Source organism: Mycteria americana, chromosome 2 (assembly GCF_035582795.1).
Source record: "Mycteria americana isolate JAX WOST 10 ecotype Jacksonville Zoo and Gardens chromosome 2, USCA_MyAme_1.0, whole genome shotgun sequence".
Taxonomy (NCBI): Eukaryota; Metazoa; Chordata; class Aves; order Ciconiiformes; family Ciconiidae; genus Mycteria; species Mycteria americana.
The window spans coordinates 69,200,130-69,215,809 of NC_134366.1; the positions used below are offsets into that span (position 1 = coordinate 69,200,130).

The 15,680-nt window shown below is 41.6% G+C and overlaps 1 protein-coding gene across 4 annotated transcripts in view; it reads left to right on the plus strand.

Annotated features, from left to right (window-relative positions):
- HECW1 (HECT, C2 and WW domain containing E3 ubiquitin protein ligase 1) overlaps nucleotides 1-15,680 on the plus strand; it is a 273,800-nt gene that overhangs the window by 88,851 nt on the left and 169,269 nt on the right. For all 4 annotated transcript variants that reach the window (XR_012774309.1, XM_075493694.1, XM_075493692.1 and 1 more), the window contains one exon: nucleotides 15,215-15,322. Coding sequence is in view for 3 of the 4 variants with exons in the window: in XM_075493694.1 (XP_075349809.1) it covers nucleotides 15,215-15,322 (108 nt within the window). In the remaining variant the exon portion in view is untranslated. The remainder of the gene's footprint in view (nucleotides 1-15,214; nucleotides 15,323-15,680) is intronic.

The window sequence follows — 15,680 nt, forward strand, 5'->3', positions numbered from 1 at the left end:
GCCTCACATAAGAGTAATAAGAAATGGTTTCAATCCACTTTTACCTGATTGTTTCACTTCAGTATAAAATTAGCATTTTTTAACCTGGTTTGGTTCCTATGGAAATAGTCCTGCTGCCTAGACTGAAGTCTGTGTTAACTCTTTTCCCTCTGGTAATTTTTGAACATGGTGGATCAGTTTCAGACACATTCCTCTACAGATTAGAGGTCTTAAAAATGTGAAGTTCTTAATGTTTCCTGAAAACCAGTGACTTGGTAAAGACGACAGACTCGTATTGGTGCCCCCACAAAGGGAAATGTTGGTAAAACACAGCCCTTTTCTGTTTCGATAAGTGTGCCTAGCACTAAGCAGGTATTTTAGTTCCAATAGCACTCTTTCATCTTGCCCATATAGCAAACCAAAAACAGGTAAAGCATATGATGATGTGAGCTGGGCTTTTGGAGCAATCATAGGAGGCATCGTAGAGAGCTATGGCATTACTTAAGTGCTTTAGTGGATAAAACCAGAAGGCTTGGCATCACGTGCTAAGGATGTTGGGAACACAGATGTTGGTGATGTAGGGGATGTGAGAAGGTACTGGATGGGAGGTCTGAGCATGTAGAGGAACCATGGTGGCACAGTGTTAGGCATTGGAAAATGAGTTCAGGGTATTGGTGAGACTGGGAGAAGGGGAACATGAGGGTGGCTCTTTAGGACATGGAGGGACAGGAGTGGGGGTTACAGTAAGCCAGTCTGCAGTACTTGTTCCTGTGAGTAACCTCATAAAATATCCTGCTTTGAAAATAAAAGTAGGCTTCTGAAATTTAAAATCTTTTAGGAAAAAAACCAGAGACTGGATTTAAAACAGATGCTCTGAAAGCAGTCTGGTTTGTTGGCCTTAACAGAATTACTTGTGTTTACAGTTAAGCTTGCAGTTGAGTGTTTTACTGGAACAGATTAGAAGACACAGCAGCCCCCAGTACTAGGCACTAAGACATACTCTTAAGTCTATTCTGCAGTAGCACAGACAACTCATGAAGGATTGTATTGCTTCAGTAAAAAGAGGCAAAACGTACCTTCTGGTGGTCTGGAGTAAACAGAAAGTCCACAGAGCTGTTTCACATTGAATGAACTTGTTCAGCCAGGTTTCATTGCTCAAACATGATATCAAGGGCTATGAAGACACATTCTAAATTTTTTTTTGATGGGTAACCTGAATACATAGAGGTTTAACTGGGCAAAAGAAAAATCTACCCTGCTACTCCTGCTTAATTTACTGTATCAAACAGGGTGTTGCTCCAGACACCCCAGTAAATTAGAATTGCAAACTGTGAAGTGTATCCTTGCCCCTGCTGGCTGAATGCCTGGTGTTAATGGCAATAGTCAATGGCTTGTTCCAAGTAACACCACTGCCAAATGAAAAATGAATAGTGTGTCCAGTCCCCAAGAAATCAACAGTTGACCCTTGGTGTCTTTGAAGGTGTTTTGTCTCCAGCCTCTCAGGTTCCCAACCTAAATAACTGAGGAAATAGCAGGCAGCAACACCCCTCATTCCTTTTTTTCTCTTCCCTTCCCCTCTTCCCACTCCTCCCCTCCCAAAACCTAATGTAAGGTGAGCTTTGGTGTTTTGGTTCCCTTAAAGAAAGAACATGGAAGACCACTTGGTTTTTGGTGTTCGTTTGACGTGGAAAACACTTGGAATCTAGGAAGGTAACTGGCACTATGACTATATCCACATTAATAAAGTAGGGGGAACCAGTAGGAATGCATCTGTAGAAGCAAACATCTGCTGAATGCATTTTGGGGGCTTGGCTTTGGAACACTCTCAGTCTGGCAGACTGAATGCCCTTGAATTGCTGTAGTGTATCTTTCAGTTTAGCTTCATCAGGATAGAATCAAGTTCATGTTCCCAAAGATCACCACACAGTCTGGTGGTGACAAAGTGGGGACAATTGGAAGGGTCATTATAAAAGCGTGCTTCTGACCTGAAATAAAATGCTGACACATCCTGTATTCAATGTTTGTGACCAATCCGTAGGGGTGGGAGATCCAGACATCCCTAATGGCTTAGATTTGTGTGTGCACTTGCACAGATTTTATGAGCCTGCACTCCTGTTTAGAGAGGAAATGTTCCTGGCCTTGTGGGTATGACCTTCACAATGTAAACTGATATATGACTATGTTTTGAATTAGCAGCCAGGCTGGAACAAGAGAACCAAAGAAACTATGAGCTTTTCCCAGTTTGCTCAATAGAGGATTAGTGTTGAAGCCTATTATTACCACTTGCATGGCAACACTGTTAACTATTGCATTGCTGCTGGTCATTCTAGTGTTTGTCTCAAAGCCAGCTTGTGGATACAGCCCAGTCCTTTTTGTGATTGTTTGGGTTGGTGAAATTGAGCTGAAAGGTTTGAATGTAGCAATATTTAATATTGTCGTGAGTCACGAGAACAATGAGAAATTATTTGCATCCTTGGGGTATCAGGTAGTGTGTTGTGGATTTTCTTTAAAACTTGGTGTGGGAGCATTAGAGTTGGTGTTTGTTATTTGTCTTGTGGGAGCTCCTGGGTATCCCAGGAAGGGATTATACAAAAGCAGAACAGAAGGCAGCTCTCACCTTAGAGGAGTTTAGTCATTGCCATTGTAGTATTCTAGGAAATATCTCCAAATAATTTTATACGAGTGTTGGTTTTGAAATGCATAAAACTTAGTCTGTTCTCACCACCTCTGCCATCACTAAAATTTTGATGGTACCCAATAAACTGCAGGCTTCGGAACAAAGATGTTCCAAGTCTGGGGAAATATAGATGATACAAAAGGCTTCCAAAAGAAAAAGAGCAAAAATTGTGCACCTCATACATTTTGATACCATAGGGCATTTTGGGATACTATTCAAAGGTTTAAGTAGCCTGAAAGAAGGGTTAAGGGAGTCCTCCCTGTATGGAAATTCTGGCTACTTGCTCCTCATGTGAAGGAGCCACAGCTCCTTTTTTCATAAGGTATCTGTTATTTCTACTTCAATCCATGTGCACATTCTTAAGGGTGGCCAACTGGGGAACAGTCTTTGCAGAAGCAGGTAAAAGCTGGATTTAGAATTGGTTATTAGAGTTAACTTTTGCTCATGGTCTCAGTGTAAAAAATGGTGGTCGTGTCTCATGGCAAAAAATAGTATTGAGTATATCCACCCTGTAGCTGTGTGAAAACATCCATACACACCTATGTGATTTTGATGAAGGGCCATAGAAAAACTCCTTAATTGAAGGGAGAATAGTAAATGTTGACTCTGTTAAAATATAGACGCTACTACTTCAGTGCATGTTAAGATTAGCCATGGTAAGGTGACAAAAAATATGGGAACTGGAAGAACAAGCCTTTCTGGGTGTTTAAGACATTGTGCTCTCAGGAGTAGGAATTATATTTCATTCCTGCTAAGCTTGAACTCTAGAGATATTCTAACTTCCCCTTGTATATACTATATATCAGCTCTGAGCTATGCAGAGGAACCTCTAAATTCTGTAACAACTCACCTGAGATGTGCATTTGCCTTTCCTCAAGAGAACTATAGTACTATGAACATCAGCAGTCTTTCAGAAACATATCCACAATCAAAAATACACGTAAACACTCAAAAAGAGCTCTTTGAGAAATTCAAACATAACACAGCTCTGTTGCTGTTTAAAAATCTCTGGAATTTGAGGTTTCTTTGCAGAAAAGCTATGTATAAAGAAAATGCACGCTGGAAAAAAAAAAGGTGAAAGCAAAACAAAGTTATGAATAATGAAGATAGCGTGTTTGTATACTTTTTTTTAAAAAGAAGTCTCATCTAGTGGCTACTGTGAGACATATGGATTATTTGAGTTATTTATCTCAAAGTTTTCTCTTTCTCTGTTACCTCATTTACTATTACTATTTGCTACAGTATGAAGCCTCTTAGATAAATTAATATGGACTGCTGGCAGCTGCCTGTAGATAAAAAGCTATCTTATAATTACTGCAGTAGCATTTTAGCTACTACTAGATTTCACTTCTGTCATCATCTCCATATCTGCTGTAGAATAGCTAATGAGAAATGTTTAAACCAGACTTTTGAAAGAATCGTTTGCTCCAGTGTCTGTGCACGCTGATGTTGAGAATTTATCAGGGCTAATATTATACTCTTCTTACCCATATGCAATAGGCTTTTTTTCTTTCAGCATTTCCTTATGAGAAAGCAAAACATTATTAAAGGCTATTTATTAAAATTTTCTTCAGACACAAATCTTGTAGGGTCCAATTTCCTGTCCATATTTGGCTTTTGACAGAGTAGTTCCTCTGAAATTTATATAAGTAGGAATGTCTTGACCTAATTAGTGACTGAAATTTAGCTTTAAAACAGCATGTTTTCCTCCTCTGTTTCAGCCTTTGATGTTATTTTGCTCCCAAAAAGGCAATTCACTGTAATCTGACCAATCTAACTTTTAAAGCTATTGGCTAATAGACATTTAAACATTTGTTTAGACACTTTCCAGGTTGATTTTGGGCTTAGAGGGCCTTGTGTAGCCGAAATGGCCACTGAGGCAAATGGAAAGATCTACATTTTTTCTGCTGAAGTCAGTTCAGTTCAGACTTGGATCAGAACTTGTTTGTACAGCTATTTTACGAAACATCCAATGCATACAAGCAGAAAGTGTCACATGTTGCCAACAGAGATGGAAAATGTTAGAAACAGTAATGTGCATATAAGGCTAGGAGTTGCGGGTCCCTGCGTTACAGCTCTAATCCCCGATTCAGGCTCTCCCTGTGCGTTTGGATGGTTGCTCCACCTCTCTGCTTCAAATATAGCCATCTGTAAAACCAAACTCTTCACAGTGTGCCTGCTTAGAGTGAATTTTGTTGATGTTTGGATTTGTTGTGTCCTGGGGCTTACCCATCTTTCCCAGTCCTTTTATGGCCTTTGGAAGAGAACCTCACTCTGGTCTTAGGGCTTCTCCTCAGTACGTCATCTTGTAGCTGGGTCTCTCGCCAGGCTGGGGACGGCAGCTGCGGCTGGCTGTGATCACCTCAGCAAGGTGAGTTTTGTTCAACACCTGCAATTCTGCTCTGTCTGTAAGACATCAACAGAGGTGCCCAGTGGCCAGACAGCTTTCACTAAGCACAGCACTACTTACTTCAGGAACAAAACGTGTCAGAGGAACAAACCTGTCGTAAAAAAAAAAAACCCTAATAGAAAGCCTGGCACAAATGCTGAACAGAGAGGGTGTTAGGTATTGTAGGCCTTGGCAGATATATTAGTGCAGCGATACCAGTTATTTGTTCCAACCTGGCTTGCCTTCACCTGGCTGCTCTTGGATCCAGTGAGAGTGACTTCTCTTTATCAGGCTGAGTCACTTTTTGCTTTTCCCAGTTCTGTATCTGGTGGACCACTTCAGCCAGTCGAAACTAGGATATGCCATTTCCAGACCCACCAAGTGTGACACAAACACAGCTTTCGTCTCTGTTTCACCCCTTTACAAGTAGATACAGTCAACGCTTAAATGCAAGGGTCTCTGAATATTCCTAACACGTATGGCTTCTGACCCATTCTCCCCTTCAGTGCTTCTGTCATTTGTGTGGTGTTAACGTTGTTAGTAGCAATGCACCAAAAAGCTTCTGTAGAGGGGTTAGTGCAGTGGTGGTGTGCTTTATGGTCTTTTAGGGAAGTCATGGTAAAGAAGCCTGTAGGTTGCCAGTTCTTTTCCTTAAATATCTTTAATACGTGGAAGAGGTGTTTACGGTGTGCCAAAAGATTCCCATTTTCATTTAGTATTTCTCCATAAAATAACAGCTATGGTATTATGAACCTCTTTCTAGGTGAACAGGTGGAAAAGAGTTTTCCACTTCAACTGTCATCCTGAATATCAGGAGAGGGAAATAATGCAGACGGGTAATACAGCAGCCTCATGCCTTTTCAGTGATTTCCAGGGTCCTTATGCCCATGGATAAAAATGCCTCTGTGCTGTGCAAGGAGGGCTCATATCGTGATATAGCCCAGACTGATAATGAAGCCAGTAATGATCACCCACTAAAGCATTCCTGAAGAAATCAGTCAGTGGGGGATATTGGTGCACCAAAAGCCAGGTTTTGGCCTCAATCCTGCAAAAGAAGCATAATCCATGCCGCTCATTCAGACCATTGGCTGGGTAGAATCAATCACAGCACAAACATAAAATTCTTGGCAGGATAAGGCTTAAGCAGAAAGATTTGTTCTGTAGAGGTTGTCAAGCTAGCCATGTGGATTTTGAAGGTTCAGCATATGTTTTTCTTCTTAGTTTTCTAAACCAAACTAAATCATTCTCACTCCTTACTGTTTATAACACTTAAACACACTGTTCATAACATTTGAATATTCCTGTGATGCCCTTCACGACTACTGTAATGACTGTGTATGCATTTAGCTTTTGTAATCTTTCTCATCCATTGATCTCTCCAGCCCTAAAGACATTTTTTCTTCACTGAAGATCTTCCACTTTGTAATAAGCTTATAATTGAATACCATTTTTCAGATAAAATCACTCCAGATTCTCAAGAGATTCTTTGCACCATGGTGCTTCAGTGCACACATCTGAGTTGTGTTTGGGGGTTTTTTTTGCTGCTGTATCAGATCACAAATGCCTGACTAATTTACTGTCTGCTGTTATGTCTTTCAACATTGCTGTAAGCCCATTTTTCAAATACTGCAAATTATTTCCCCCCTATTTAATGAACATTGTTAACCTGGACAAGTGTCATCCTTGTTCACGTTTCAGATCTTCCTATGTCCCTTTATATCATGTCTTTATACTGCCCTAGGCCTGCAGCATCTCTTATTTTAATATCTTCTAGCAAATTTCATGGGTGCACTGTTTTCTCCTAATCCTCATTTTCCAAATTGCGCTGTAATCAATGGGGAGGCTTCCTCTGACTGCAAAAACTTTGGATCTATTGTTATATTAAAAACAAGCAAACAAAACTCTTCCATGTTGTACCTCACCACACATGGCATATCTTCAGTTTTTCAGTATGTGCTGAGGCAGTCATGATCATCTTTGTTTGGATTCCTCCCTCCCATCTTCAGTTCTGTGTGCAAGCTGGATGTCATTAGTTGTGGAGAAGTTTGTGCAATGCATAGCTGAAGTATAGCTGTTAACGTACTAAAACCCAGATGTGGTCCAACTGCTGCAGTGGTGAAAATAAATCTGGCAGTGCAGGAGCTTTAAAGCAGAAGTCTGTAGCTGGGACAGGCATAGCTGAAGTAGCAATGAGAGCTATGTGGATACTATCACACTTTCAAGTGTACGCAGAACCAAATGACACTGGTATTACTAGATAGATGTCCATCCCACTGCAACCTAACATCTGCTGTGGGTTTTTTAGCCCCCACAAGCTGTTATTGCTGAGCCCTAGCTCAGCTCTTTGCTTTCCTCATTCTGTCTACCTTTTCAGCAGAAGATTTGTGATTACTGGAGAGAAATAGATGAGTAATGGGTTGTGCTGGAGCACAGATCCCAAACACCTCAATGATACCATAGAAGAATAAGGCCCGTTGCCATCAGCTCTGCTTTTAGCCAGAGGCTCCACTGTTGCAGGGAAGGAGAGGGAAGTCCCTCAAGTGACAGAGCTCAGACTCTCAGTGTGGTTAGCTCAAGTGCAGGGAGGGCAGGACAGTGAGGAAGGGCTGGATCCACAGTTCATCCAGAGCCTGCTGAAAACCCATAGGCATATCAGCCCCAAGATTTAATAGGGTCTCTGTAATTGGCAGTTTTGTTTGCTTTTTTCATCGGTATTGGTGTCATGAAAGATCAGAATGATATCTCCCAGTAGTAATTTGGAGGCTGCTGAAGTGGTAAAAGATAATGCCATATATGGCTCTGAAAGTAAGCTAGATATTCAAAGGTAAAAGTGTTTTGCTGAAAGTTGTAACTCCTTGATTTTGGGAGTGGATGACAGGTGTCTTTTGGGTTTTATGTGTAATTCTTTCTGCTTCAGATTAGGCGGTTCAGGTTTTAAACCTACCATGCCTGCCTTTCCGTGTGGCTGGAGCAGTTTTACTTAGGACAGCATCTTCTGCCCTCAGTGACCAAGAATTGTTGAAACTTTGCCAACTCTATCCCTGTTTTATTACAGTTTATGCTCTTTTACCTCCCTACTTTCCTTTGGAAAGCTCTTCCTCTTGCTGCTATTTTCCACTCATCGTTCACATTTTCTCCCTCCCAATTTACTTTTCTTTAACTGGGTAAAGTGTTAATTTTTGTGGGATTAAAATGGAACTATTCACGAACTTGAAACAAAGCACATGCATAGCTCTTAGATCAAGGACTGAGCTTTCAGCACTGATGAAGGGTTCTCGTTTTCCAGAACTCTTTTCCCTAACTTCTCCCTAAGAAGCTATAGAAGGAGGGATGCTAACTGAAAATTGCGGTATATTCATTGTCTGCAGCAGAAATTGGCAAATGAATTAACAGTGAAATTTTGATCCACGTTAGAGCTGGATCTGTAGCTGCTGAAGACAGTGGAAACGTTCCTATCGACTCCTATAATGATAGCCATTATTTGTGATTTTTTTTTTTTTTTACTGTGGTATCTTTATAAATAAGAAATTGGTATCTGCATCTTCTGCATATGTTTCTCATTAATAGCTTTTCTCCTGCAGAATGATGACCACTTGTATTGTACAAGTCTTTGGAAGCACTGTTTCCAAGGGCTAGGTTTTGCAATGCTAAAAGGTTGCAAAAGGAAACACTGGCATGGCCTGATACAACTCACTGCGAGCTGCGCTTGTGACTTGTAGAGGCTGTTTCATCATTTCGTGTTCTTCTTCAAGTGATAAATTGGGTGGTAAAAGAAGAAACATCAGAAATAGGAAGCTTATCTTTGTATTATCTTGCGAAATAATTTTATTTTATTGCTTTTCTGTGCTTTACAATGTCCTGTTCCTGCAGCTTTCTATGCAAATTGCAAAACAGATCAACCAGAGCTTGGCCTCTTTGTACAGAAAATGATTTTTAAAAGCATTTTGCTAACTATCTTCATATGTCATTATAGTACAGACATACATATTGGCCAAAAGCACTCTTAAATTTCGAGCTAAAGCAAATTTGTTCAGCTAAAGACTATAAGTTCTTCTGTAATTTCAGGAGTACAGCACTTCTTATTCATAAGGGATCAAGACATGAAGCGTAGCTTCTATTTTTATGCCATAATTGCATTAAGTTTATAGAAAGCAAGTGTTGTAATATGTAGTGCTAAATCAAGTTAGTGATGGATAAGAGACTGGAATAGTGTACCAAGTTCAGGCACCTGTCTGACATTGTGTTCCTGTCTCCTGTTAATTATTTGCTGCTTTGAAGGTAGCCCAGGTTATTCTAAATTTTGTAGTTGTTATTCTTGGAGAATGTGGAAAGATAGGCTCATCATATATATCAGCAAAATACTGTTTGAGAGAGAGGGTTTTTCATTTCTGCCTCTTAAGTAAAACCAAACTGACCAGAAGGGTCACTCAGCTATTTGTAATTTGAACTCCATCAGTCCTTCTGGGGAAGATGTATTGACTCTCTGTTTGCTTCTCTGTGGGAAGTTCAGGCAAGCTTTCAAATACCAAGGTCCTGTCTGTTTAGTGTAGGCTGCTGACAGCACTTGAAGTCCCCATTACGTTTTTTACAGATCTTTTTGAGGGGTGGCCTTTATCAACATTTTCCCTAATTCCTCTGAAGAACAGCATGCTTTTTGTCAATTGGTTACTGTCTTTCATCTGAAAGATAGCTTTCTTTGGTGGCCATGGCTCTTTATCTCTCTCTATATATAGTGCTTGTGAAGTATATTGGGATCACTCAGCATGGAAGTGACAGCGCAGAATATTTTTAGCAGTAAAAGGCTGTGCTTGGAGGTATCTGGTTCGGTGAGGACAAGCAGTCCATCAGAATTGCTGCTGGTTCCCAAAGCACTTGCTAATGTTTGCCGCTAGCGTGCCTTGGTCCCTCTGGCTGCTGCTCAGGCCCCGGCTGCCTGGTGCCTGGTTGTGCATCACCTTCCCTGTTTCCTCTAGGGACCGTGCGAGATGCGGGAGGTCTGACTGCTGCTGCTCCTGTCCCAGCGCAGCTTTGCAGGTCTGCAGCTGCCTTCCCTCTCACCAGCAAGAGGCAGCTGGCACCTCGGTGCCCCAGAGCAGGGGAGGCAGAGAGCAATGCCTGCTGGTTCCCCATCTTAGATGCCCTCACCATCCCTGTCTCCAGCTCCAGGACCAGCTGATGATGTTCAAAGGGCAGCACATCCTGAATACTCCCTCATTTAACACTTTCCTTAATTAGTTAGCTGTTTACCATCCAGGAAAATGAAGCCACAGATCTGAGAGCGATCACAAAATGTTTGCTTTTTGGCCAAGCAGGGCCAAACCCAGGCTATGCAGTGGATTGCCAGCTAAGCAGAGAGCTAGTTTAAAGGTTAATCTCATTTCAAAAATAGAGGGAGGGAGATGCATTACAATGCCTCATTGGAAAAATGTCAAAAGCCATTAGCTGCTGGCTGAAATATATGAAAGGGAGCAGTATTAACTCTGCTCTTCATTTTGTACAGAGGTGAAACAAAGCATTTCACCATTTACCTTCAGGAATTAAGATGCAACATGTTTTTAAGGTCATTTCCTTTGTTATAGGGATTCTCAGTAGAAATATGAAATAAGATTTGTTTTCCTTTGCACGTACTTTTTCTCTTTAACATACCATATCATCTGTTCGCTTATATATGGCATGAATGTTGATGAATGTATGTACACACATATGCACATATATGTAGTGCACTAAACTGCTGTATATTTCATATGCACAATTTTCTTTGTCAATGTGCTACATACATAATGTCCATGTTCAGGGAATAGCATGCCTGGAATAGTATCACCTGCCAACTGAAACAGGTAGATCAGGCGTATTCATACATTCTGACCTCCGGACCAGTTTCAGCTGCTGCTATTTTTAACTTTCCAGGGGATATTCCTTTCTTATCTTTCACCTTCCAAAAATACATACATTCAAAAACTGAAAGGGAAAGATTTCCTTTTTGGACCTGCATGTATTTTTCTAGAGCTAAAATTTGTCTGGCTTAAAAATCCCAACTAACGTAAATTTCTACTGGACTAAAAATAAGTTTTCTTTCTTTGGAAAGAGGGAAGTACCTAGCTTTTCAAAAGAGACAGACAGGGTTTACATCTGGCTGTAAGAAGGATCTACATACTGGATTTCAAAATGATGAGATTTGTAAATACGTTTGATTTACAAAAATGTTTTTATACTTAAAAGCTCTGCTGCTCCTACTTGGGGTGACCTGCATGTTGCAGAGCTCCATAAACTCATAATAAAATATCCTTCCTACTGCCTGAGCCTGTATTTCATCAGTGGCTGCTGTCCATGAACTGTCTGCGCATGACTAGCTCCATGTGTGTATCCCTTCCCTGACGTGCTTTGCGACCTGACCTTTTGCTTTGGATGCTGTCCTTCCCGCACATCCCTGTCTCTCACCTCCGCGGCAGGAGGCAGCCTGCAGATGCTACTTGGTGGGAGCAGCTTGTTCCAGCTTTCCCATGGTTTCACCTGTCAGCTATAACCATAGACCAGCTTGCTTATTCCTTCCCTTTGGGGGTCTTCTACCTTGGACGTGCAGATGGAGAGTGATCCTTTTTCTCAGTCTGGTTTTCCAGCCGTCCTGCATGTTTCCAACGAAAAGGAGGAAAGGGCTTTCTGCAGTCGTCCCCGCTGGCTGAGCTCACAATAGGGATGTGATTTGGTTTGGGTATGGGCATATGTTGACATCTCTGTCAAATTAGAGAGATTGCGTGACGCAGAGTTCACACTGCCTTTGTGCCAGCTGTGGGAAGCAGACAACAGACGATGCAGTGGAGGTGCCAGCTGGCCCCCACAGATACTATGTATGAACACAGCATTTTAAATCTGATTCTGGGATCTCTTGTGCCACTAAACTCTGGCCTAAAATGTCTGTGATTTCTTAAGCAAGGCCAACCAGTCTAGCTCAGCTAAGCCTCCTTAAGCAAGCATGGTATTTTATAAACAATATATCTTGAGGAACAGTAATTACCCATACATCTTAATAACGTGGCAGGTGTTGGAGCATCTCCAGCAGCTTACAGAGGCTAAATATGACAAATAAACGTCACAAGTGATGAAGCCAGAGGGCAGTATGCCTGAGCTGAGGGATGCTCTCTGTGCCCCACCAGGACGAGGGGCCAGACAGGGTTCCCAGGCTCCAGCCCAGTGCAACGTTTCAGTATATGCTCACCTTTAAGTATAAAGTGTTTTCCCTGCCAAAGGAAAAGGGGCAGTTCATAGGTTTAAATCTCCTCATGTGTATGTAAGTGTTCCTACTTCCACAGAATTATGTGGGTAACTCTGGATAATCTGTATCCAGGATGGTCCGTTACTGAAGGTAGTCATTAGTAAGCCAAAGCTCTGAGAGCAACAGTGTATACTTACCTGCCCTTTTTTTTATATATAATTTGGCATTTAAAAGAAGACACAACCAGCTATAAAGTACAGAGGAAGAACAGAAATCATACCAGAGGATTTTACTGTTGAAGTGTTACTGCAGATACGTACTATGTGAACGTGCTGAAAGATTTCCACTTCAGTAGAGAGAATGAAACACAGCTAGTGAAATAATTACTCACAATTAGCAAGTCAACAAAGGGAAAGAGTATTGTAGATAGCATTGCCATTTATAATTATCCATTGCAATCATTAATGACCTCTTTAAAAGGTTTTCTGTTGTAAGTCCCTGTGCTGGTTTTGGCTGGGATAGAGTTAATTTTCTTCACAGTAGCTAGTATGGGGCTGTGTTTTGGATTTGTGCTGGAAACAGTGTTGACAACACAGGGATGTTTTCATTCCTGCTGAGCAGTGCTTACACAGAGTCAAGGCCTCTTCTGCTTCTCACCCCACCCCACCAGCGAGTAGGCTGGGGGGGCACAAGAAGCTGGGAGGGGACACAGCTGGGACAGCTGACCCCAACTGACCAAAGGGATATCCCATACCATATGGCGTCATGCTCAGTATATACAGCTGGGGGAAGAAGAAGGAAAGGGGGGACGTTCGGAGTGATGGCATTTGTCTTCCCAAGTAACCATTATGCGTGATGGAGCCCTGCTTTCCTGGAGATGGCTGACTGAACACCTGCCTGCTGATGGGAAGTAGTGAATGAATTCCTTCTTGTTCTTTGCTTGTGTGTGCACCTTTTGCTTTACTTATTAAACTGTTTTTGTCTCACCCATGAGTTTTCTCACTTTTACTCTTCTGATTCTCTCCCCCATCCCACCGGGGGAAGTGAGCGAGCAGCTGTGTGGTGCTTAGTTGCTGGCTGGGGTTAAACCACGACAATCCCTCAAGAGAGTGGCACCAAAGAGTTCTGTGTTGGTAGCCCACTTACCTTCCTCTTTTGAGAGCACAACTATGTAAAACCAATGGGATAACATTGGCATCTGCTTGCTGCTTTATTCTTTCAGTGAAAGTGTAGTTTCCTTCAATTCAGAAGTCTACTTTGTTTAACATTTGTATATATATATATTTTAATAATATGTTAGTCTTTGAGTTTCTTGGCTTTGTCCGTTGGGCTGCCTCTTCCACTCTGCAGCTGGTCGCACTGTCAATCTGTCCTCAGGCACAGTGTTCCTTGTTGCATGGTGTCATCTTTGTTTTCTCATTGACCTGTGTGATAATGAAGCAAGTCCTTCACAGTGTAAACAATTGATGTATTTTAATCTCAGATTGAGTGGTTCACATTAGGGCGACTAATAATTAATGTAATTGTCTTCAGAACCAAATCTCAGCACCCACCTAGAATTGTTTCTGTAGCAAGGTTGAGTTGGTTAAAGTGCATTTGTACAAATCTCTGTTAAAATTAAAACTGTCCTCATTGCTGAGAGGAAAAATCCAGGAGGTCGCTGGCTGGTTTCTGCAGGTAGAGATCGTGGCCTTTTGCTTTAGCAGGACACAGATGTGAAATCCATTTCATACCCCTGAAGCCGGAGCAATGAGGCCTCGGCCGGGCCCATCCCGGGTCGCTGCTTCGGCCGCTTGAGTTCACGTCCATTTTGGGCTCCCGCAGGCCACTGCCCATGAGCCCTGCTCCCCTCTGACAGGCTGTAAATGTCTCCATATGTCTGTTTTATTTTTTCTGCACCGTTTGTATTTAGTGACAATCAAAAGCCTAAGTGTTGGCCTGGTATGGTGGCAATATGTGCATTTTTGTTTGCTTGAAAACCCGGCATAAGCTAGTAGGTTGGCAAGTGTGGCCCTGAGGCTGCAGCATGGTCTCTCGCTGGCTAGTTTTTAAGCTGTTGGATAAAAGAGGGTCAAGAACCAGGCCTTTGCCTGGAGGCCAGGATGTGTTTGCTCACATCTACACCACGTAGGGCTTGCACATTGGTCTGGAAAAGAGCTTGTTAAAGCAGTCTAAAATGAAACTTGGAAGCAGACTAAACATTTATTGTGGGGACAACCAAAAGGCCACTTCTCAGGCTCACTACCCGCCCGCCTTTTATTTAACATGCAGCCCTGTGCGTGCAAGGCGTTTGCTTCCTCAGCCTTGGTTTTCAGCAACTTTTTAGAGATTATTCGTTTTTATAGACTACTCCTTGACTTGTCTGAAGATCAGCTTGGTAGGCTGGCAGCTGCTAGGTGTCTCGAAACACTGTGAGGGGACAGCGTTTTGTTGTCAGTCATTTGGGTTTGGAGGCCGAGAGCTGTGAAGGCACCCAGTGAGTGGAATTCTTAAAAACTAAATAGCCTTCGCTGTAGGCTGCAAGAAATAACCACATCTGTTGTGATACAAATGAGTGTAGTGCAGATGCCTACATGCAACTATTTTCTGTGGGTTTTTTTTAAAGGAAGAGTTGGTGTAAAGCAGGGATTATTTTTTCCTGCCATTCTCTCTTACAGCTAGATAACTACGTTTAATTAGGTAGGGGTTCATCCATGCTAAGCTAGATGTTTTCATTTTTGAGAATTTTGTAGGGATGTATTTTTTAAAATTACATTTCAGGAAAAGCTGTGATTTTTAAGAAGAGCTGCACTTTTTAAAAATATAAATGAGTGAAAAAGCTAATTTCACAACATGTGGTGCCAAGCTGTCTAGCAGCTCTAGCATGTTCTGTCAAGCCAAAGGAATATTTTTAGCCTGACTCTCTGCTATGCATGTTGTCATAACGGGCACGTGATGAGACTGTTTTCTTTGTTTATAGATGAGGTCTTGTCCGAAAACTTTTTGGACTACAAGAACCGTGGCGTCAATGGCTCTCACCGTGGTCAGATTATCTGGAAGATTGATGCCAGCTCTTACTTTGTGGAGCGTAAGTATTTTTCCAATCCTGCTACGATATAATTCAGTCACTGCAGAAAGATAATTGGACTGCTTTAGTTGTTCTTACGATGTTTTTATGCCCAATATGTCCTTTAGGAAAAGCCAAAAATGTTACCAAAATCTTTGAATATATTGAGAACTGCAACATTTCATGGAGTAGAAAACCACAGTTTCTGCAAGCAAATAAATTTCGTGGGCATTGACTTATTTACATAATTTTTTTGGTATACAGTTATGAATAAGTGGTTTAATCCATTTGCTGTTATTTGGACTATATCATTAGTAATGAGCTGCATTAACTTTAAGATGGTATTAAGGAAAAGAGGAACTCGGGGGCATAATCTTAG